Source organism: Symphodus melops (assembly GCF_947650265.1).
Source record: "Symphodus melops genome assembly, chromosome: 6".
NCBI classification, from domain to species: domain Eukaryota; kingdom Metazoa; phylum Chordata; class Actinopteri; order Labriformes; family Labridae; genus Symphodus; species Symphodus melops.
The window spans coordinates 4224376-4247710 of record NC_136696.1 but is presented as its reverse complement, the minus strand read 5'-3'; the positions used below and the strand labels follow the sequence as shown (position 1 = coordinate 4247710).

The window sequence follows — 23335 nt, the reverse complement described above, 5'->3', positions numbered from 1 at the left end:
TCTGAAATTCAGGTTGTGATTATCAATGATAGAGCTGGAGGTGGGTCCTGAGGATATATAGAACCAGTGGTTTAAAGTTTAAGAGCCCTCTGGAGCCCCTTTTGGGCCCCAAGCTGTTTCCTGCATTGTTGACAAGATGCGTCTCTGCAATCAAATTTGTTCAATGAGCATGAGAAAGACCAAAAAAACGTTTTGAAATAATAAATAAAACACCTCCAATAGTCATTTAAGATTTCACATTTATACAAAAAAAAGATGTAAAAAAACAAACAAACAAACGTTTTTTCCACCTTATTAAATACAACCATCAAATGAACTCACAATGAACACATAGGCCTGATAGGTCACACTGATGTTAAAACAAATGTTATCTAACCAGCACGATATTTAAGTAGACATGTCAGGGGTGGTGCTGACAGAATTAACCCAACATTAAAATATGTTCAAAGCTGATTTAAGATAAAGCTGTATAAGTACGTGAAAGAAAATAATTGAAGTTAAATTATAACCATTATGAACCAGCTAAATGGAACTGACTTTGTATCTGCTAATAAACTGCGATATTAGTCCGAGCTTATTGATTTAAGAGTGAAAAAACGAGCAATGGAGAGAAAGAGGGAGAGACAGCTAGAGATCCAGCTCCAAAAGAGGAGAGTGGGAAGCTCTATTGGAGCCTGTTCTGCCAGTAGGGGACTTTCGGGGGTCCCCTACAACTTACTGGCAGGATGGTGCCAGTATAGATCCACCAGCGCCAATGAGTCTTGGTTCCTGTTCAAGGTCTGTGCACAGCTGGACTTTGCAAGAAGAAAGCTGGATGGGCTCAAATGTGTATTAGTCGTTGATGCAACATGGAATACATTTTTCAGGATATAGGGCGAGTCATTGGCTGCATAAATGAAAACATTTGTGCCAACATTAATTCAGTAAGGAAGATTATTTTTCTTTTGTTGGACCTTTATTTTGTGGTCGTTACACAATTCAGTCTGCAACAGCGCTTATAGTGTAGAACAGGTGTAGAAGACGTGCATTGTATTACTCCTCAGGCAAGGATGGCGAAACAGGCAGCTCAGACTCTTTACTCAAACCACTTCTTTAAGTTTCACTTTCAGCGACAAAAGAGCTTACTCTGCCACCTGCTGGCGAACTGCAGTTACTCCGTCTTTCACAATGATGTGTAGAAGATGAAGAAATCGCCGCTGACACTGACTTGCTTGTATAATAAGAAGTTTATTTACAAATTCAAGAAACGGCTATGATATATGGGAGAGTCACAAGTCGTATGGTGATCCCTCTCGAATAAAGAAAGAGACTGGTATTTATACAGCATTGGTAAAGCAACATCAGAACATTTACGTCCTTAGGTCAACTAATGTCATTCAGGTCAGCATCCTCTCCTACATCCTGCCCTCCTCGCGTGTTTCCTGAGGACATATGACCTAAAAGGTTACAATTCACTGTAGGGATGACTTCTTTATCTCCTCCTGTGTATCCGAAGGGTCATCATCTGTTTTACTCATGACTTAGACCCTAACACTACCAAATTGTCACCCTTCACATTCCTAAGTAATTACCCCTAATAAACCACTCCAGATTATTTAATGTACACACTACACTTCAGAACGTAAAGATACTTAACTAAACAGAAGCTATTCATGTAACAAAATGTTTTAACATGTTAAAAAAAAAAAGAGACTGGACATAACGCCCCAAAAAACAGCACTGAAACAGCCCTAGTCAAAATCACCAACGACCTCCTCAGTGCAGCATTCAACACTATCTCCCACACCTTAATCCTGGACCGCCTGGCTGGCATTGGGATCACTTGTGCTGCACTCCGCTGGTTTACATCATACCTCACTGACCGCCAACAATTCAAGCAAAGGGACCACAAGTCTAGGTATTTTTGGGGTTTCACTGGGTGTCCCCCAGGGGTCAGTCTTGGGTCCATTACTCTTCATCATCTACCGCCCCCCCCCCCACTGACAGTCAACGGCAACAAAACCGAGGCCCTGTTCATCAGCTCCAAATCCACCCTCACCAAATCACAATACACCCCAGTTCCATCCATCATCATCGACGGTTTCCCTGTACCCTTCTCCCCCCCAAGTCAAGAGCCTCGGTGTCATTCTGGACAGCACCCTCTCATTTGCACCTCACATTAGAAACATCACCCGGACTGCCTTCTTCCACCGTAACATTTCCAGACTCTGCCCATCCTTCGTCCATATGGGACCCCAGAGGTCCCTGTTTCTGGTAAAGACGAGACCACCTGGGTCCCCCATCTTTTGGCAGGACAGCACCAAATAGATCCACCAGCACCTGGCTCGTGGTGAGCCTTGGTTCTATGCTGACCCTGCTGGTGACTCTACCTGACACTGAGGCCTGAACCTGGATCTATCCAGGTGTTAGAGCTCCACTTCTCCTCTTTGGAAGTGGTACTCTGGTGGCTTAAACAGGTCCTATTAATAACCTTGGTTTGAGTGTTTTATGACGTGTTGAATCACCAAATTAACAGTGCGGATCGAACGTGACGTTGTCTTTTAGTGACTTGGATTCCATGGTTACCAAGGTTGATGCTTGAAAATAAACAAAAACAAATAGCCATATTTCCTATTACGTTTCACTCAGGGTTTGTATGAATATAGACACTTGTTATGAACCTGGACACAACATAAAAGCGGCCCCCACTCTTCCCACTCCCAACAAGAACCAGCATTCCAGGCCACTTTAGTTAACCCACAGCTTGTTTATTTTTGAAGGAGAGAAAATTTACCCTTAAAACAACAAACAAAAAAAACATAAGGTACCCTCAACCTTACCTATCAAAAACAATACTTCCCCTAACTTCTACTAAAACAAAACAGGAGAAAAATCTTTAAACAAAAGTAGGGCTTCTCTCACGCTGGAGTTAAGAGGAAAAATAACGCATTCACAATTTACAATATTAACATCTTTCAACGTGGCTGGCCGAGTTCGAAATGGCAAGAGCAGAGAGGGGTGAGCAGAATGAATCCACTGCCTTTTATTCAGCTCCTCCAATCAGAGTCCACTCCTCTCCTCCAATCAGCAGCCGCCTTCTCCTCCCACCTGGCACATCCTAAAAACAGACACGCCCACTCTCACACAGACAGGAGGAGGAACAAATACAGCACAACACACAGGACCATAACAACACTAAAGTTGTAAGATCATGACTTTAGTCATGAACGCAAATCAGTTGAAAACGGAACAAAGAAGCTGCTGCACCTCCGTTGTCGGTACTTTTTAGTGTGACACTCAGCGGAAGTTCACAAACAGGAGCGCTCGAGCGCCAGTTCCGAACACGCAGCCACTTCTCCTTTTAGACAGGTCCGTTGTCATTTTTATTAACGTTTAATAAAACATCAACAACGATGTCTTCAGCGGATAGTCTGAGAGAGTTTATCAATGAGCGACTAACGGCTGCTGCGGAAGACATATTTGTAGTTTTTAAAAGAACTATAATCGAGCACGAGGAAGAGATAGATCGTCAGCGCAGACTGCTGGATGTCATTTGGAAACCTCAGATCACCTTACACAGAACAGGTGAGGAAAAGTCACATTACTGCACAATAATCAGATTTTCAGATCTTCTATAAGTAGGAATATTATGTCAGTTATTGTGCTTTACAAACAAACAATGTCATCTAAAAAAACACTGAATATCACAATCAAAGTAACACGCTATTTTCTTTATCTCTGAATGATAATGGAAAAATTCAATTGAATAATCATACTGTTATTATTTAAGTCTTAAAGGATAAATCTGTAAGACATGTACTGAATGAAAGGATACATTGACCTTACTATATGATCAGACATTAAGGAGACATGCTATGTTGAAGTGCTGAATGGTCTGTCTTTGTTTGGACCAGAGAAGGTACTGTAGGCGGTTTAAGGCACCCCCCCACACGGCCGTTTTGGACATCCCTCCATTTTCCAGATATGAGACCAGTTATCGTCAACCTGCTATGTGACACATGCATCACGGCTGTGATGTAAAAACAAAATTACTTTTAGCCTTATTTGCACTGAAGCACATCTATATTTTTGTTGTTTGTTTTGGGATTATGCACCATTGTGTCCCCTCGCCCTTAAAGATTGATTGGATGTATATCGGCCCCCCAACACGACATTTGTCCTCCAGGGATAGACAAGGATGAGGAGATGCTCCCCCGCTCTCCGGAAACCCGGTGTTTTGCCCAGGGAGGGCCTATGACATCTCCATGGCAACGGGGCTGATATCGGCTGCTATCGGCTGTTATCGGCTGCTGTCAGCGAACTTTGAGGAAACAATCCGAGAATGTGACAGCAACGCGCCATGTTCATCGATCACTGTCCGTGACTTGAGAACATTCTCACCTAGGCGGAGTGGCAGGCCAAAGCCAGTATGCATCATTCATCGTTCAAAGAACAAGTAATAAAACATGGAAGTGAGTTAGCGCCATGGGTTCCTAACTCCAATAGTCAACCATGTTTTTGAATGGGTTTATGGTTAGAGGTCTGAAATAAGGTCTGTGGTTAACACAAGCTTGAGAGATGTTGATGTTTTGTTTGAAGAGATAAAATACGTTAGCTAAGACCCCCTTGTAAATTTTAAAGTTGTTTTTGAGAACCTAAAACGGCAGCTGCTAACAACCTGAGACTCCAGAGGTTGTCATGGAGATGTTAAATGTCATCACGCTACGAACTCTCTCACTAATCCTCCTTACAGCCGCTAGACATGTTTCTCAGTGCTCTTGTAAATATTAGGTTAATAAACAACTTAATAAGCTATGGTTTCTCTTGCTTGTCAAAACAGCTAATGAGATCGATGAAGCATAACGGTCGTGAAGTAAAAATCAACTTTACTTTACACGCCGTGTAGTTAGCTTGTAGCATAACGTTAGCTTTGTACTTCTCAGCTGCATTAACTCTTCAAACTTCATATAAATGGTGTTCATCTGTAAAAATTATCCAGCTGAACAAAACAGCTACACATCAGAGACGTGTGTATGACACATAACTTATTTTCTGCAATGATCCAAAATCCAATGCAAATATCCCATAGGAGAATTCTCGTATAGGAACCACCGGCGTAGTTACTTCCGGGTTGGCCTACAAACATACGTCATCTCTATTCCCTGCCCTACTGTTGTAACGAGTATGTCATAAGGGTACTTTTTTCTCTGCGTCCAATCTATGCCTCTGTTCTGTAGACATAGCATAGACACCCCCCCTCCCCACCTCCTTTTTCAGAATCGTTCCAGATGGCGCCACATACGGCCGCCACAATGCACGAAGTCAAAATCCTTGTACATGTAAATGTGCTTGGCAATAAGAAATTAATCTGATTATGCATCAATTGATCTGAAGTTTCGACCTTTAACAAAGTCTTTACTCTGCTAAGGGACATCTTTGTATAAATGCTTTTGTTTGTCTTCCTCCAGCTCTCCCACAGCAACATGTGTGTAAAGAGGAGGAGGAGGTTCTGGCTGACCAGCAGCTCTGTAACCAGGAGAGAAACTCCAGTCCAGACCAAGAGGAGCCAGAGCCTCCACAGATTAAAGAGGAGCAGGAGGAAGACTGCAGCAGTCAGGAGGGAGAGCAGCTCGTACTGAAGCAGGAGACTGACACATTCATGTTGATTCTTACTCATGAGGAGAGTGACCACAGTGAAGTTCAACTAAAACATGGACACCAGCTTCTTTCTCGTGAGGCTGAGGATCAAGATCCCACTGGAAGCGAGCTCGGAGTCTCAGAATCAACTGGAAAATCAGACCCAAAGAAAAACTGTCACAAAAGAAGAAGTGAGAACAGAACAACATCAGAGAGTGACTGTCGTCCTCACCAGGGTGAAAAGTCTTTTAAATGTGACACGTGTGGCAAATCTTTTAAACAAAAGTTAGAATTACAAAATCATCTGAGTGTCCACAGAGGTAAGAAGACCCATCCCTGCACGATTTGTGGGAAAGTATTCAGTTCAAAGTCAAGACTTAACATTCACATGAAAACACACACAGGTGAGAAGCCCTTTGTTTGCAATACATGTGGCAAATCTTTCAGATATAAAGCTCATTTGACAGAACACATAAGAACACACACAGGTGAGAAGCCTTTCTCCTGCAGCACCTGTGGCAAAGCATTCTCCTACAAGTCAGTGTTAAATAATCACATTCGAATTCATACAGGTGAAAAGCCCTTTGTTTGCAAAACCTGTGGCAAATCTTTCACAAATAGAGGTCCTTTGAAAGGACACATGAAAACACACAGGTGAGAAGCTTTTCTCCTGCAGCACCTGTGGGGAAAAGGTTCTCTGTGATCTCAGATTTGAGAAGGCACAGTTATCGAATTCATACAGGTTAAAAGCTGTTTACCTGCACAACATGCAACAAATCTTTCTCATTTAAAAAGGGATTTTAAGGTCCATATGAAATCACACTCAAAAGAGTTCACAGTGCCAAATGTAAGCGAGAAGCATTTACCTGTGGTAAAGCATTCTCCATAAAGGTATTGTTAAGGCACATTCAATTGCAGAATTCAAATAAAAAATGAAATAAAGTTTTGGGAAGATAAAAAACAAGCTAATTCAGAAATATCTTGAATACTGAATAATGAAATTAATATATGGCAAAGATATTGATAAAAAGTCAGGTCATTTTTGACCCATGTTGTGCATCAAAGGGTTAACATGTTAAAACAATGTGGCAGGAATAGCTTCTGTATAGTTGTAGGTGTGCTTTCATTCACCAGCAGGTGGCAGTGTAAGCTCTTTCGTTGCTGAAAGTGAAACTTGAAGAAGTGGTTTGAGTAAAGAGTCTGAGCTGCCTGTTTCGCCGTCCTTGCCTGAGGAGTAATACAATGCACGTCTTCTACACCTGTTCTACACTATAAGCGCTGTTGCAGACTGAATTGTGTAACGACCACAAAATAAATGTCCAACAAAAGAAAAATAACCTTTACTGAATTAATGTTGGCACAAATGTTTTCATTAAAGCAGCCAATGTCATGCTTTATATCCTGAAAAAAAGTAGCCACATGTTGCATCAACGACTAATACACACTTGAGCCCATCCAGCTTTCTTCTTGCGAAGTCCAGCTGTGCACAGACCTTGAACAGGGTTGTGGGCTGCCAGGTTGCAGGCACGGTAATGGAAATATTATGTAGTTTTGATTGTGTATGTTGTCGTGGATTTTTCTGTTTGAATGAAGATCTGAAAGCAAAGTCTTTTGTCTCTGGGTATTTTATTGCATAGAATAACTTTCTGCAGAAAGGGGGTATCATACAAAGTCACATCAAATGAGTGCCTCGCAGAGTCCCGTTTGCGCTGAAGCTTTATACTCTTAAACTAGAGTTGTACATTTGCATAAAATGTTTCATTGCATCTCTGTGATTGGTCTTCTATCATATTCTGAGATACCATCCCTGTCTAGTCTGCCCTGCAACAATGACTTCATGAGTTGTTATCTGAATCGAAACTGGAGTTGTTTCAAGAAAAAGGATTCAAGGTTGTTGAAAACAGGGAGTCGAGGTATGTTGAGAACATCTGATGTATCTCAACATGAAGCACCTGTGAAATGGTTCCATTTTATGCAGACAGTATCAAATTGTATTTTTCCACTACAGTGTGCATCGTGATTCATCGAAGATTTGCAAATTTAATATCTACATTCGTACAAAACGTGAGGCTTATAGTTTTTACAATGAAGCGTAATAGGAAATATGGCCATTTGTTTTTGTTTATTTTCAAGCATCAAGCTTGGTAACCATGGAATCCAAGTCACCAAAACACGTAACGTCAGTGAGTACGTCATAAAACCCTCAAACCAAGGTGATGAATAGGACCCGTTTGAGCCACCAGAGTACCACTTCCAAAGAGGAGAAGTGGAGCTCTAACACCTGGATAGATCCAGGTTCAGGCCTCAGTGTCAGGTAGAGTCACCAGCAGGGTCAGCATAGAACCAAGGCTCATCAAGAGCCTGGTGGATCTATACTGGCACCATCCTGCCAGTAAGTCGTAGGGGACCCCCGAAGGTCCCCCACTGGCATGAGAGGCTCCAATAGAGCTTCCCACTCTCCCCTTTTGGAGCGGGATCTCTATCTTTCTCCTCGTCTTAATCTCAATTGCTCTTGCTTTTATTCTCAAATCAATAAGCTCTGACTAATAGTGCAGTTTATTAACTGCTACAAAAGTTGCATCAGGGCATCATCAACAATTTTGCAACTTTATTGAAACAACTGCAATAAGGTGGAAAAAAACAAAAAAAAAATGGGTCAGACTGGATGTAAAAGTTTCAAATATTTGTTACATTGAGGCGATCGAGCGTAAACTAAATCTCTCCTAATTTATTATTTTATAATCAGCCTTTTGATTGTGCTAACAAATTGAAAAATCCAACAATTATTCCAAGAGCCCAATCTGAAGCATGTAATGGAGGATTTAAGGAGGATTCTGGAAAGTGCAGCAGGTGATTAGTGAAGTGTTGTGATTAGGCAAACTAATCATGAATGCAAAAACACTTCAGAACACTGATTATTACTCATTTGTTTTAAACATGCAGGTTTAGATGGTTTATTTTTGGAACTGCAATGATTAACTTTTATATTTGGGGATATTGAGTGAACAGCCATGAAAAAGTATCATCCAGCATCCACATACTCCCATTGTTCTCGACTGGTGGGGTCGAAATCCAAAAGTGGGGGGGGGGGGGGGGAGTTCTTTACTTGTGCTAATTAGGTGACGCTAGGTGGCGGTAATACACTGGTCATGGTCAAATGTGTTTTTATTTTGCCAGTTAGCATTGTGAAATTTATGAATTTGAAAAAAAAATCTGGTTTCTATAGAAACCCTGAAATCCCAAAGTGTAAGAAAATAAATAAAAATCACTTGTCTAAAAAGTTAATTTGAGTACCTACGGGGCAGAGGGTTAGAGGGTTACAAAATAACCTGCGTGTGCTGCTGGTGCATGAAAGCATGATGTCTACAACCATCGAGAAACCAAAGAGGGCAGAATCTCATAAAAAAAAAAAAAAAAAAGATCGCTCACATTGAATCTCGGGTTCCAATATTTCAGATAATGAAATTCACCTTGGTGGTGAGGCTTAAATCGGACCTGCTCCTTATCAGACTCATTAAAAAACAAAATCATTAGGAACAAAACCATCTAAAGACAAAACTATGGACTTCTTTTAAAGACAAAATATGTGCCGTTGATTTTTTATGATGTTGACATACTGTGATGTTTCATTGCTTCTCTCAAAACATTTAACTTTTTAAAAAAAAATGTGGTTCCTATCTGTCATTTAGGAGGTCCCACAGATTTATATTCTTACTACATGCACACTGAGCACACAGGAGCTGTTTGTGTTAGAAAACTCCAGAGGAAGACGTATGCACCTTTAAAGCGAGCGCTTACCTTTAAGGATTGTTTTTCGGGGCATGAGCCTACTTTAAAGGGATATATCAGAGGAGTGGATGAACAAATGGCTATTCTCCTTGTTTTTCCACAAAATGTTTAAGTGACTCGTCCAGCAGAGTATTAACGGAATCTGTTATCAATAATGACATGTAAGACTGATTTTGCATATTTAGTAACTGGATACTTGCCAATTAGAGAGACTGAGTAGAGAGGGTCATCCCTTCAACATTTTCAGCATACTACTGAATATTCAATTCTGTTAATTAGATGAGATTTATACCCTCTATGGAGATTGAGAAGTAAGTGGGTACCTGACCCTGCACTACACCATTGTATAATAGGCCTACACACAATATCTTCGTCTGCTGCAGAATGCCACAAAAGGTGACGGAGGAATGAAAACTTCTCCCTAAAGCCAATATAAGAGCAGTCTGTTCTCAGACTGGCACATTTTAAATCCTCCACGCTGAGGAGCTTCTGGCTGACGATAGTTCACAAAGATTCAGATTAATGTTTGGTAAAGCTGTGTGGGCGGTGCAATCATGACGTGCCGATGTGTTTTGTAATTTTAAAACCTTTATCTCATCTCTCATGCTGTATTTTTGCAGATCTTATGCAAAATAGGAAACATGCAATTTATGTGGCGTTGTACTTTATTGATATGTGCCTTTCTGTTACATTCTGACGTGTTTTTCTGTTATTTGTATTTATTGATTCAAGAGAAGGCAGCTGAATGTTTGACAGCACTTTGAGTCAAAGACAAATATCCTCAAGCGAACAATAAAGTGCATCGAATCGTCACACTGAGCTCAGACCCCTCTGAAACAGTGAACGTATGAATGGCAGAAATCAGTGCAACATAAGGACAGTAAGTATGTTGTATAATTCATAATCTTCTACATGTGCAAAACAAAATTACTTTGCATCATACTATTCAGAAAACTATAGGCCATTGTTCGATACATGGATGAACTTTAAGGAAGATGAGTGATCTTTTCACATTTCTTCAATACTGTTTCAGTGAGCTAAATTAATTCAGGTGTTTTGGATTTGATATTACTTTATTGTCAGGTATTTTTTTTTGCATCACAGCGGTTCCTTTATCAAAGTAAAAATTTAAGAAAAGATGCAAAGATACAAAGATTTGACACGACATTCAAACACCACAACAAACATAATATAGCCTTAAGCGTGCCAAGATCTGTGATTCAGCTCTACATTCAATTTTAGAGTCACTTTTAGTATTTGATTTTCATCAATGAAGTTCATTCATTCAGACTTTACTTTATTACTTTATTGTACTATTATTTTATTTTAATAAAGTAAAGTAAGTATGAATGAATTTAACACTGGAACCTAGTACTTGTAATATTGTTATGAAGGGTTCTAAAGGGGTTCTGTCACCATGGACATCAGTCAGAATGCTTCTGAGATTGTATCAGTTCAAAAGAGTTTATTTGGTTTGATTGGAAATAAGAATAGCCAAAGAAAAAATACACATGAAATATCCTCAGTGCTGAAAGACAATAAAATATTAGAATAATTAACAAGTTCAACTTGCTACAAATATACAATTAGTTAAACATGCAAGTTAAGAACAGTACTTTACAGTTTTTAAAGGAAAACATGTCTTTTACATACCCTTTAAGGATAAGTCACTGTCCCTTTATGTGTAGGCTGAAAAACATGGTGAACTCGTGTTGAGCTGAGGCGTTTCTTTTATAAACCATGAAGATGGTCGTGTTCTGACCGGCTCATTTTTAAAGGTGCAGCATATAGCTACATTCACCATCTTGTCCATGATCCCTCTGTAAGACAAACTCTATGGATACAGAGGCACTGCTTATAGGCCAGATGGGATACTGCTTGGGATCTCAAACCAGTAGGGGGCTCCTGGGGACTCACAAACCAAAGCAGTGGCCCAAAATGTGCACATTTTGCAACAACATTAGGAAACCTCCCTGAGGCGGCATCATCTGTCAGGACTCACTCATGTTGCAACAAAGAAAAATGAAGAGTAAAAACTGATCTTTTAGAGAGAAAAGAGAAACTGGAAAAAAGACATGGAGGGGACACTACTGCATACATAAGGAACAATGGTTGGAGGGGACCCCAATTGATTTTTGCCTGGGGCCCCAACAGACGAGCGTCGTCATGAGCTTGGGACGCAGTGCGCACGTAGGTGCCTGTGGGGGGGTTCGTGTGTCACAGCTTGTGTTAGGCGTGTGTTTAAAGGGCAGACAGTAAAGAAGGAACTTGATCCTAAAGGCAGAAATAGGACAGGAGGTGCACACTGCAAAAAAAAAAAAAAAAAGAAGAAATACTTTACCCATGCAAAGGATAAAAGGATTTCTTTTTACAGATGATGGATATTTGTCCTTCATAAAAATGTCAGATCGTCTATTTTTTGTCATTTCACACAAAAAAAACCTCAATTGACTAATTTAATCATGAAGAACATTCAATAACTTAGAAAGGAATTCAGTTTATTAGTTTTCAGTCAGTATAGAAATGTATTTTCTGATCACGTCTAAAACTGACTTGAAGATAACGACCTGCATGCTGCTGACACTCAGCCCCTCGTTATTTGCTGAGCATGCTAGGATCTCATTCCAGCACAACCAACATGTCTGAGTCTCAGTGAATCCCCTCAGCATGCTCACTGCCTCTGCAAACTTAAGCAAAGAAGACTTTCCCTGAAATCCTACAGACAAAAACTTTGTAGTTATTTAGTTTTTGTAAAACCTGGCAGCATGTGGGCCATCCACCAGTGAACTCTCTGGCCAAGTGTTCTCTGCCACAAATCTTCTGCTGGTGTCATGCTGCGTGTCGAGGAAAGCGGATTCGTCTTATTTCCAGGAACGTGAACACATTTGGAGACAACTGCCTCTGGTCCTAAAGCAGGTCAGTTCAGCAGCAATAATTATTTTAGCTTTAAACTCAAAGAAAACGTTCAAATTGGCTTTAAACACATAGAATAACACATTTGGATTTTCTTGGTGTGGCCCAAAATTAACCTAGAAGTCGATTCAGTTTATAAATCTGAGTACCTAGGGTGTACATGAGAGTGCAGTATGTTCTGTAAATGCATCAGTCATGTAGCAGGTGTACGGACTCGTGGTTCATATTCCCTTGCTGCCTTTATTTGTTTTCACTCACCAATTTAATTTTTTGTTTATTGACTAAAAAAATATGGTGATAGTCATTATTCAGAAATCCCACCATAAATTAAAAGTGAAGCGTCAGACAGAAACAAATAATGAAATGGGATTTTAACCTTTTCAGCTAAAGTTAAAGAAACAAAGGTGATCATTTCTACAATTTGAGTGTCTTATATGCTGACAGAAACTACAGACTTTACTCGGATATTTTCCTGCCAGCCCCCCAGGTGAAATGTCCACATTAGGTCAGCTGATTTGTGACATACTCAGGACAATTCCATGCGAGTGGGTTGGCGAGAATGATGACGTTCAAATACTGTGACCGAGGTCACCCAGAAGAGGGATAAAGAGGAAAGCTTTGTGGGGTCCAGACATCTGGGGAGGGGTCATGGAAGTTAGCAAAAAAAGACATGATGTATCCTAATTTTAAGCAACAGGGACATTTTATTGTACATCTAACTACTCACCGTAACCTCTCAAAGCATTTTATTTATTGTTTCTTTTAGTAAATTGTAGCCTGTTACAGAATGTAAACCCCCTCTTATGAATCTCTTTCATGTCATGTTCCCGTTGTAAGCATGCACAGTTGGGATGTAACGATTCACTCCTGATACGACTTACAATACGATTCTCTCACAATTTATTTTACAAAATAAGACTGAAGACAAATTATGACTGAAAAAGATTCCCTTCATTTTTTTTTTTGATGAAATCCCCAATGCATCTTGTAATCTCTTTGGTTCTTACACTCGTTTAGGCTCGCGGGGCTACAAACCTGCCTGTTAGTCTGGTTTTGGCCTCCGTAGCTGCCATGATAACACCTTTCTTGTTACGATCAACCACCTCTGCTGTGCAGCGGCTAACGCTCACAGCATTTTCTTTTTCAGAGTATCAATGTGAACCTTGACACCTTTGAATCAATTTTTTACTGCCTCACAATTAATCTTAACATCCCTAGTGCCCAGTGAATTTAACTGGTATGCCAGTTATGTCAAAATCAGTTTAGCCATTCCAGGACAAACAAAGTTAAGATGCCATAAAAGAAAGAAGAAGCAAAGGAGGGAGTTGCCTACGACATTTAACCCCAACAAAAACTTCTTTACTAACCTATTTCAGTCAGCTCCAAAGGTTGGAGCTAGGCAGCAGGAGCTAATGTCAGCCAGGAGGCTAGCGCTAACAGTACTGATTGATAGTGCATACGTTGATTTAAATCAGATCCTGGGAGGGCACAGTCACTGGGCCTTTCGGGGGTCCAGCCACTTCTGCGGGTGGGCCTGTCTGTAATTGGTGCAATCGTCATGCACATAGCATAGGGGTGGCTGTGGATCAGTGGGTAGAGTCATCATCTCCAACCAGAAGGTTGAGGGTTCAATCCCCAGCTCCTGCAAGCAACATGTCTGATGTGTCCTTGGGCAAGACACTCAACCCCAAGTTCCTACCTGTATCAGGTGCATGCGGGTCTCTGCTCCTGTAGTCGACCCCTTGGTGCGCTAATTGCCCCACAGGGATAAAAAGAGTTTAAAAAGAAAAGAAGCTGCTTCTTCTTGCTCCCTTTGTTCTTCTCTGCGCTTTATGTGATAACAAGGATTAGCTCAATGAAAGCAGCATTTTTATAAAGGGTGAAACCTGTCAGAACAAGTCTGTTGATTCATCTTCCACTCACCTGTCCAACAGGGAAACTCTCTCTCCCTCATCAGGTGCACATGTGGCCAGGAAACTGGGAAGATTTTAGGGTACAGCCCATCCTGAATTTTCCTGAAATTCCAGGAGTGCATGAGTGAAAAAGATTTTGATTTCTTTGAAATAATTTGGGAGAGGTTTTCTCTGCTGATTCCTGTGTTTTTATGTCGCTGCTCAACTATTTCCTTTACTACTTAGTATACCACACAAGCTCTCATCCTAACTCACCTACAGAGGTGGGAGGGGAGTCCTGCCTGAATTGTTTGATTTGGTCTGAGATAAAGAAAACAGACCAGATGTATACGTGTATAGCTCGAGGCTCTGGACCATTTAACCATCAGATTATTTAAAGTGGTCCATAAAAAGCAATCCAACCTCTGTGCTGGTTGGAGGAGAGTTGTGGCCTTCATTTCCATGAGTACAGACAAGCACTCACTCAGTTAACTAATAGAAGAGTCAAGAAGGGGAACTTGAGTCTGATGAACTTTTACATCAGCATTATTGTTCGGCAATTGTGTAACTTTTCTCTTTTCCTTTTTGATGCAACCGTCAATGCAAATGGCTACCTGTCTTGGCCAGGTTAAATATAAAAAAGAAGAGTCACTCAGTCTAGTCCATTTAATTCTAAGAATAACATCAATAGCCTCCATGAAGCTTCTAAACTTTAACTATGATAATAACTGAAAACTGTGATATAGCTGCCTTTACACGTGAATGCTTCTGTGGTTCTGACATCATTTTATCTGCTCATTTTCTCTTATCTGGTTTGATTACGTTACCTTTCACATGCTTCTTCAGACCGCTTCATGAAGAAGATTGTCCATGATGTTCTTTACGAGTAATATTGTTTGTTATGTTTACAGCGTTTGCCATGGACCATGTGCTAAACATTGCAGACAGCAACATCTTCACTCCATATGTTTACCCGGCCTCATGGCCCGAGGATGGAGCTCTGCGTCAGATCATCAGCTTGTGGGTGGTGACCAACCTGGGAGCACAGTTGATCTACCTGGGCTTTGGGGCACTTAGCTTCTACTTTGTGTTTGACCATAAGCTCATGAAACATCCACAGTTTGTTAAGGTGAGCTTTTGCGACCCTGAACTGTTAAATTAAACGTGATCTGATTAAGATGATAATTCACGAGTAGACACCCTCTGAATCTGAACTGTGCCTCTTTGATCTGAGGACAGAACCAGGTGAGAAGAGAGATCCAGTTAGGAACCAGCTCCATCTTCTGGATGAGCTTCCCCACAGTGCTCCTTTTCTTCGGCGAAGTCAGGGGATACAGCAAACTTTATGACAGCGTCAGTGAATCTTCTTTGGGTGAGACCATATTTTTTTAAAACATTCGTAAGTGAATTAGTTTAAAAAAAGAAAAGAAAAGAAAAGAAAGCTAATAAAACAGTTATTTGATTAAGATTTATCATCTGTTTTTAAATCATTTGTGCTTGTGAGGATAATTCAGATACTGGTTTGTCGTGTTTCAGGCTGGACCGGGATTTTTCTGAGCATTGCGGCTTTCTTGTTTTTTACTGACATGTGTATCTACTGGATACACCGCTCCATGCATCATAAGCACATTTACAAGGTGAGAATTCTGCTTTACACTCTGTTGAGACATGCTACACACACAAGCTGAAAGACACTTAAACCAACAGGATCCTATGAATATAAACTCATGGAGAGATGTCAGAGTGAGGGGGCTGCCCACAGCGAACACTATACTGAGCTGTTTGGAAAGGGTTTAGTTGCTTGCTCAAGGGAACTTCAGCAGTGCTCAGTCAGTAAGCGAACTGGCACCTCTCCAGCTACCACACCAATTTACAGATTTAGTCTACACCAGAACTTGAACCAGCGACCCTCTGGTTTCTAACCAAAGTCCCTGCAGACTGAGCCACTAACGCCCTGCATCTTTATGCTCATATGTTTAGATTTCACAGCCCAAAACTAGTTTTTCTGTTTTGTTTAATGGCTCTCTCAGCAAAGGCTCTTAAATGTTCCCTTATAAGTCAAATTAAAAAAGGGCAGAAATAAGGAGAACTGTCATCACGAGTTGAAGGGGTGTGACGAATTAAAAGATTTGTTTTCGAACAAACGTTTGCCAGGACGACACAAATGTGACTAAATAAAAACACATACATTAGCTTGCTGAAGGACTACGTTGTCCGCTGTATAAAGTCAGAATATGTTCCATCACATGGCTAAAGTCAGGTTGTAAAAACACAAGACTGAAAATCTCGCCAATGTTATTTTCTATTGAGGTTTAAAACCTAAACTTTTACTCAGTAGCTGAATATTTAAATAAAATCTATTTATTATGTTCTGTTTATTAACAAGGTTAGGTTATTTGACTTACATTACAGTTACTGAATAGATGGCATGTTTTCATACATTGGGAAAAATATTTTATCAAACGTTTTTGTTCAAGTAAAGATTTCCTGTAGATCTTTTTAAGACTTGTTTATTTGATCTCAACAGTCTTAATATTCAACAATCTGTTTCTCCTCCTCAGCACCTCCACAAGCAGCATCATATTTTCAAGATCCCTACACCCTTCGCCAGCCACGCCTTCCATCCACTCGACGGCTTTCTGCAGAGCTTACCTTATCACGTCTACCCTTTCATTTTCCCCCTCCACAAGGTGCTGGTCTACTTGTCACTTTAACATGTTGATGTTCAGTCGGAGGAATTGCTATACACAGCAAATCATGACTACACAAGCTTCAGGTGTTCTCAGTAAACTTTGGAATATTTCAGGTTGAGTGTTGGCAAGAAAAAGAAGAACAGTGGAATCTGAACAGCACTTTTGTATCACTTTTAAGTCTGTCACTAAACTTGATACTGATATGTGGGCTCTTTAAACTGCAGGTTGTCTACCTCTCACTCTTCATCTTTGTCAACATCTGGACCATTTCCATACACGATGGAGACTACCGCCTGCCAGGCCCCCTGATTTGTCTTATCAATGGCGCTGCTCACCACGTAGACCACCACCTGTTTTTCAACTACAATTACGGTCAATACTTCACCCTTTGGGATCGTCTGGGGAGCTCCTACCGGCATCCATCAGCCTTGCTCGGGAGGGGTCCACACGACCACATTCGCAAGCTCATGGCAGAGACTGCACAAACACACTGATGGAAGAGCTACATGTACATTTTCCTTGTGTAGTCTAAAGCTCTAAGAGACTTCTATCCCGTGAAAATCCGCTACAGGAAATAAGTAATGGGAGTGTTGTGTCAGTGAGCAACAGGAAATAAAGAAAAAACACATTTAATCAAAGATTTCTGCACAAAATGGTTAAATACACCCATTCCCTACGGAACCTAAAAACTGAACTGCAGTGATGTACTATCTAATTTTACCAATACAATATAAAATACTGTTTAAACTTCATTTGTTGTGCTCTTACTTTCAGCCTGTTGCATAACATTGGTGTGAACAGCACATTTAACCATCCCTTTGTTTAAAGAAATTAAAGTAGTGTTGAAAGAGGGGGAGCAATATCAAAGTTATCTAATGTTTATAAAGAAAACACTTTATTTAAAACTACAAATAAAAAATCCATTCTTGCACATTTGACTAGAACACATTGCAAATCCTTCGAAATACAAAAATACAACTGAATCCAGTGTCCTCATGGAGGTGTTGTTGTTTTGTTTTTTTGTCACTGCAGTCTTAATCAAGCTGAGTATTTCTTTCTGTTAGTTCCCAGTGCTCGGTGTGTTTTCATGCAGGCTTTGCAAGGCCAGGTCTGTCCACTTCATCTCTTGTTCTTTCACAGACTCTGTGGATCCTCCATTGTCTTGCTCGGCCTCAGGTAGTTCACTCTGACAAACAACAGGAGAGAAAAAAGATGTAATATTAATTTAAAGAGTATATTAAGACACTACAGTGTGATGTTTACAGGAGGAGAAACCATCTGAGAGGTGAAAATATTCAGAGACAGCCCGTTAGTGTCAGAAGTCTTGAGACTTAATTAGGGGCCACAGGCCTTAATCAGATGGTGTTGTGTTGAATCTTTAATAAATCATTTCGTCTGTATTGACTGTTTATAACCTTTCAGATATTAGCTGCTTCTATCTACCAGAGGGATGGTGACATCTTCATATGGCAGTCTGTCTTCCCTCCAGGCGTCATCGGTGAGGTCCAGGACTCTCCCGTCTCTCTGGATTTCACTGTCCATCTTCTCAGCAGGACTCCTGGTCCACTGGGGTTTTTTTTCTCTTGAAGAGTTAGCTTCAGGCTTTTCACAGCTAACAAGATGGACGCACCAAGGGTTTACACCTGCTAACCTACCAGATGATATATAAGAACATGCAGCTCGTTCTTTACCCACCGACTCGTCTCCCCTTTTAGGGAGTGATAATAAGAAGAAATACACTCTTTACTGACTAACCCAAAACCACAACACTGGCGGTAACTAGAAGGCGCTCGTCGATGACGTAGTACAGTGATGCCTTCAAGACAGAACGGAAAATACAGCTCTACCTTTAGAGTCTGCGCGACACAGCGGATTCAATCTCAATCTGGTCCAAGTTTCCGTCGTTCTTCTGAAATAAGTGTGGACATATGATGTCTGAATAATGTGAGAAAAAAAAACAGCGTTGATGCTTCTGAAAAATATCAGCAAAATGTAACTGTTACAAGTTATAGTTGAGCGAAAAGAGTTGATGTGAAATACTTGAATTATAAAAAGTAATTTAAAATTGACAACACACATTTCCCCCCAGTTGATGACGATTCTGAAATAAAGTCGAGCACCTAATTATTATCCGAGTTGTTGTTCCAATTTGAGCAGGTGTTTACAACTCGGTAATTCGCTTTCAGATTTGTCCGACACCACCTGAATGCAGCATGACATTTGTCTCCATGGTTACCAGATGCAACCCTCTTTGAGCCTTGTTTGTTTCCGGCTGTAGCAAATGATAGGACGTCGATAATTATTGATTAACTGCATTTGGAGGTAAGTTAATTAAAGATGGGCAGCAGCACCGATTAAGAGAGACTTTGACACGGTACAGTTGAGAGATAACGCTAGTTAGGCCAAGTAGTACATTGTTTTGGCCCTAAACCAAGTAAACTAACAACAATAAGTGACTCAGTGCTAATGCTGCCTTAAAGTGCTGCTTGGAAATATTGAATTAATCGAGTTATCAAGTTATGGCCTCCTAAACGAATCTCCAAAGTCGTAAATATATATCGATGATACCCGAGGTGGCGAATTGTGACGTTTGTGTGACGTTTCATGACAGCGAAAGTGGAAGAAAGCTTGAAAACAGTGTCAACAATAAATGGCAAATATTGTGCCTATTGTTTATATTTTGGTTTCACATATTACTACATGGATCTATTAGCTGTAGCAAGCAGGCAGACTTTAAATATAAATCATACCAGCTGAGTATATTAACAACTTTACCTGAAGATCAATTGATCTTCATTCTGGGAGTGCGAGAAAGACTATTGTCATTTCGACCGTACTGCTGGTATGTACAATGTTCAAGAAGCACATTAAGGCAGCATAAGAACCAAAACAAACCCATTGTTCGGGTGGAGGTATACCTACATCATCTCCTGTCATGACTTTACATTTGAAGATTTTTCAAGCATATTCTAGTTGTTTTCATTTCTTTCTTTTTTTTTCGTTTTGTTTATATATTTCTTTTTTGTTTTTATATTCTAATATTAATTTCTTATTTTTTGTTCATAGGCACTACAATGTCAACCTCTCAAGAACAACAGGGAAAAAGCACAAACAGCTGTGCCAACCTTGGGAACCCAGTTTTCTCCTACAAGATGACTCCAGCAGCAAAGGATAGACGGCTACAGAATATATTGTACCGCACCACTTCAAGTGACTACGGGCTTCTCCCTCCATCCTTTGAAAGCTCACCATGTGTCTACTTTCCAAAATCACAAAAATTCTCTGAAGCCCTAGGAAAGCATGGGATGTCTGATTGCACCTACTTCAATACAGCCCTAGACTGAAGCAAAGAGTCTCTCACAGAACACTCTGAGTCTGTGAAAAACTGCGGAGGTTGCTGTTAAATGAAAGATTAAAATAGTGTTAATTGAAAATGATATACCTGTGCACAACCTTCTTTTTTTCAGAATACCATTAGGCAGGAAGAGCAGTTATTAATTACCACTTTGGCACAGATCAGTTCATTGACTGGCTTAAGGAAAACAAGACCAAGTCTCATCAGTCTCATAAACTACACCATCTCAATGTATTTTGGAGTTCATATTTCACAGAATTTTAATTATTAATACATTTTCTTTTTAATACCTGACTCTTAAAACAAATTCACCTCACTGGCAGTGCAGGTGAATGGAAGTCAGATCTCTTGATCTATCTCTTAAGAAGCCGTTGAGGGATGGAGAAACAATCCCTGATACAAGTTCAGTGCAAATTGATTCTTCACTTTTTTTGTTCCACCATAACATAGGGTCTGTGTGATTCGTTGTGCTTATAAACAAATAAAAGTTGAAAAGTGTGTAGGAGGTGTAGCCGGATGCTGATGAGTGTGTCAGCTCCGTGACACGATAGCGCTCTAATAGATTCAATGAAGACGGAAAATGCAACACAGTAAAGACCAATGATGGAAGACATCCAGAAAATTCATCTCCTTCTCATTGGCATTTTTTTTTACAAAACGAAATATAGCTCAGAGAAGGCTGCGTGCTGCGAGGAGAAATAGAGCTGAGAAAACCAGAAAGCTTTGCGAGGTGGTACTTAACAACAGCACATTAGCTCGAAAGAAATGACACAGAAGGGTAAGAACTTTCATTTTGTGTCATAGTCTCATGTACTTGTACTCATCTGACGTATCTTCAATTGAAAAGTATAATACGGAACTACTAAACTATGTTTTAGTTTACTTTTAGTGTTTCTCATTTTAAGAACGAGAACAGTTTTGAGAGAAGAATTTCGAGAACAGCTGGGGGCTTCCACAGTATCACGTTCCCATCAAAGCCCTGCAAGAGAACCACTGTGACTACTCGAACAGAGAAGGCTCCTTCAAGAAGCCGTGGATGGAAAAGGTCTGTTTTGGAGTGTAAATGCAGAACGGCCTGGGAGTGTGCATGACGCTCGAGTCCTGAGACTTTCCATGTCGTGGGAGTTAGTTGAGCATGTAGCCCTTCACCCAGCTTGCACCAGGAACATCGGTGAAGTGAATGCTGGCTATTACATATTGGGGGACTCTGCATATCCTTTACAAAACTGGCTCCTCAAACCATTCACTGACTGAATGGCACAACAGCTGCAGCTGAACCTGTGGTTGCACTGGCACAGGGGGGGCAGAGGAGTGCAGATATGTACATGAGGGTCTGATGCTGTTTCTGAACAGATAGTGTTTGGCTCCGTTGAGATTGTGCACAATACCCACCTGTGTAATTTGCTGTCACATATATGTTCTAAATAACATCAAATAAATCATGTTACATTTACCCTGCCTCTCAATGTTTTGTAACTAATCCATAAAAAGGTGTATTATTACAATGTCTAGAACATGTAAATATTTTCTTTGTGGAATCAAATTCAATTTTTAACTGCTTAACTTGCTAACCAGACACTATTGTGTGATGTAAGTGACGCTCGTTACATTGGCTTACCTGCATGTGGGGTGCATGCATTCCTGTAAGTATGATAATAAGCTAAGCCAGTTAGTATTGTGTGATTTAAGTGTACAATGTAAATAGGATTCAGATGCTTGTTGCATTGGGACACCTGGATTGGAGTGGTGCATTCATTCCTTTTAGTGTGATAAACTAAGCCAATCAGAATAAACAGTTGTTCCACCACCCTCTCCATTCCTTCAAGTAATCTATTACAAAATAAAATACATATGTATTCATATCTATTAATTTATTTATTACTGTTTCCATTTTAAAATGCAACGTTGCAATAAAACATTTCCTTAAAAATTACCCAAATGCAAAACGTGAAAACTCTTCCATTTATACACCATAGGCCTCCCACAACAACATCTGAACATCTGAAAGGTTTTTCTATATTTGGGCTAATTATATGCAGAATTTAACTAGAGAAGACTGTGCTCTCTCTACACAATGTAAACATTAAATATTAACAATTAACTAAAGAATGTAAACAAGTAAAGACTAATACGCACAAGACTACACAACTATATTTAGAGGCTATTGTTCTAAATAATTAGAAGAATGTCATTAAGTCATCAGTCTGTGTGAAGTGCAAAATTGCAAAGATAAAGTGGGGGAAGCCTGTAAAGAATACAGCATGTTGTTATTGAAAAAATGACTTTATTTACAAAAAGTTTACACGCTGTGCAAACTGCAATGTGCAAAAAAAGACAAACAGTAATGTAGAGTAAGGTGGTTATAACCAATAAATAAGCCCTGAGAAAGGTTTTCAGTGTGTCATCTGGAAGCATGACTTTATTGCAATGCCCACCTTACCACCTCCCAAACCTCCACCACACGAGGGCAGCATCACCCCATGTGTGATATTGTACTTCTGGTTATAATCCCACTGCTTTTCAACAGCAGGCCAGGTAGGGAACTGCTTGGGGCCCCAGACAATAGGGGTCCCAGAGCGCTAAAAACATATGAAATAAATCAGCTGCACATAATGTGAAAATTTCGCAATGACAATAAGAAAACCAAATAAGGGAGCCTCATCGGACTTTCATCGCCCCGTTGGCTGGTTGAAGGGGCCCTCAATTACATTTAGCCCTGGGCCCCAACAGACTGTAAAGCTGACCCTGCATGTTCCTTTCAGAAAGGGGTTTATCATTTTGTCCACATGAGAGAAGTGGCGCCCTCTGCCGTGTGTTGAACAGAGACCCTCCTCTCCCACAGCTGATGACAACCAAACACTAAGCTGCTGGGTTTTTTTTTTATTTGGATGTACTAATGCAAATAACCTTCTGATGTAAGTGATGTCCCACAGGTAATACAGGTGTACGTCTTTTCACCTGTATGAGAATGATGTTGGTTATTCAAATGACACACCTGAGAAATCTTTTTCCCCTGGTGCTACAGAGGTACTGACTCTAACCTGTGTGTGATTCCATGTGGGCAAACACCTTTGTAA

The 23335-nt window shown here is 40.3% G+C and overlaps 3 protein-coding genes across 5 annotated transcripts; 2 read left to right on the top strand and 1 right to left on the bottom strand.

Moving 5' to 3' along the window:
• The first annotated feature begins 2884 nt into the window (after positions 1-2884).
• On the top strand, positions 2885-6301 carry LOC306825646 (uncharacterized protein). Of its 2 annotated transcripts, none has more exons than XM_079346524.1 (2): positions 2885-3564; positions 5448-6301. In XM_079346524.1, exons 1-2 carry the CDS (start codon positions 3393-3395, stop codon positions 6272-6274), a joined length of 999 nt encoding a protein of 332 aa, XP_079202650.1. In that variant the 5' UTR covers positions 2885-3392; the 3' UTR covers positions 6275-6301. The 2 variants fall into 2 exon arrangements, with proteins under 2 accessions (XP_079202650.1, XP_079202651.1); XM_079346525.1 differs by lacking the exon at positions 2885-3564 and adding an exon at positions 4095-4451.
• Positions 6302-11264: 4963 nt separating this feature from the next.
• Positions 11265-17655, top strand: LOC306824935 (lathosterol oxidase-like). Its single transcript, XM_079345351.1, has 6 exons — positions 11265-12321; positions 15122-15339; positions 15450-15582; positions 15747-15847; positions 16772-16900; positions 17128-17655. The coding sequence occupies exons 2-6, from the start codon at positions 15130-15132 to the stop codon at positions 17395-17397; spliced, it is 843 nt and encodes a 280-aa protein (XP_079201477.1). The 5' UTR covers positions 11265-12321; positions 15122-15129; the 3' UTR covers positions 17398-17655.
• Positions 17656-17760: 105 nt separating this feature from the next.
• On the bottom strand, positions 17761-18740 carry anapc13 (anaphase promoting complex subunit 13). Of its 2 annotated transcripts, XM_079345352.1 has the most exons (3): positions 18559-18740; positions 18347-18461; positions 17761-18089 (listed from the first exon to the last, which is right to left on the bottom strand). In XM_079345352.1, the coding sequence occupies exons 1-3, from the start codon at positions 18576-18578 to the stop codon at positions 17964-17966; spliced, it is 261 nt and encodes an 86-aa protein (XP_079201478.1). In that variant the 5' UTR covers positions 18579-18740; the 3' UTR covers positions 17761-17963. The 2 variants fall into 2 exon arrangements, with proteins under 2 accessions (XP_079201478.1, XP_079201479.1); XM_079345353.1 differs by having other exon boundaries at positions 18347-18738.
• Positions 18741-23335: the final 4595 nt, after the last annotated feature.

Bases quoted from the DNA above. Each gene is read 5' to 3' on its own strand.
- LOC306824935 (XM_079345351.1), top strand. From the start codon at position 15,130: ATGGACCATGTGCTAAACATTGCAGACAGCAACATCTTCACTCCATAT. The intron at 15,340-15,449 runs GTGAGCTTTTGC...ATCTGAGGACAG, and splicing joins AACATCCACAGTTTGTTAAG to AACCAGGTGAGAAGAGAGAT. The intron at 16,901-17,127 runs GTGCTGGTCTAC...TTTAAACTGCAG, and splicing joins TCATTTTCCCCCTCCACAAG to GTTGTCTACCTCTCACTCTT.
- LOC306825646 (XM_079346524.1), top strand. From the start codon at position 3,393: ATGTCTTCAGCGGATAGTCTGAGAGAGTTTATCAATGAGCGACTAACG. The intron at 3,565-5,447 runs GTGAGGAAAAGT...GTCTTCCTCCAG, and splicing joins GATCACCTTACACAGAACAG to CTCTCCCACAGCAACATGTG.
- anapc13 (XM_079345352.1), bottom strand. From the start codon at position 18,578: ATGTTCTTATATATCATCTG. The intron at 18,462-18,558 runs GTAGGTTAGCAG...CCAGTGGACCAG, and splicing joins ATGTTCTTATATATCATCTG to GAGTCCTGCTGAGAAGATGG. The intron at 18,090-18,346 runs GTAGATAGAAGC...GTTGTTTGTCAG, and splicing joins AAGATGTCACCATCCCTCTG to AGTGAACTACCTGAGGCCGA.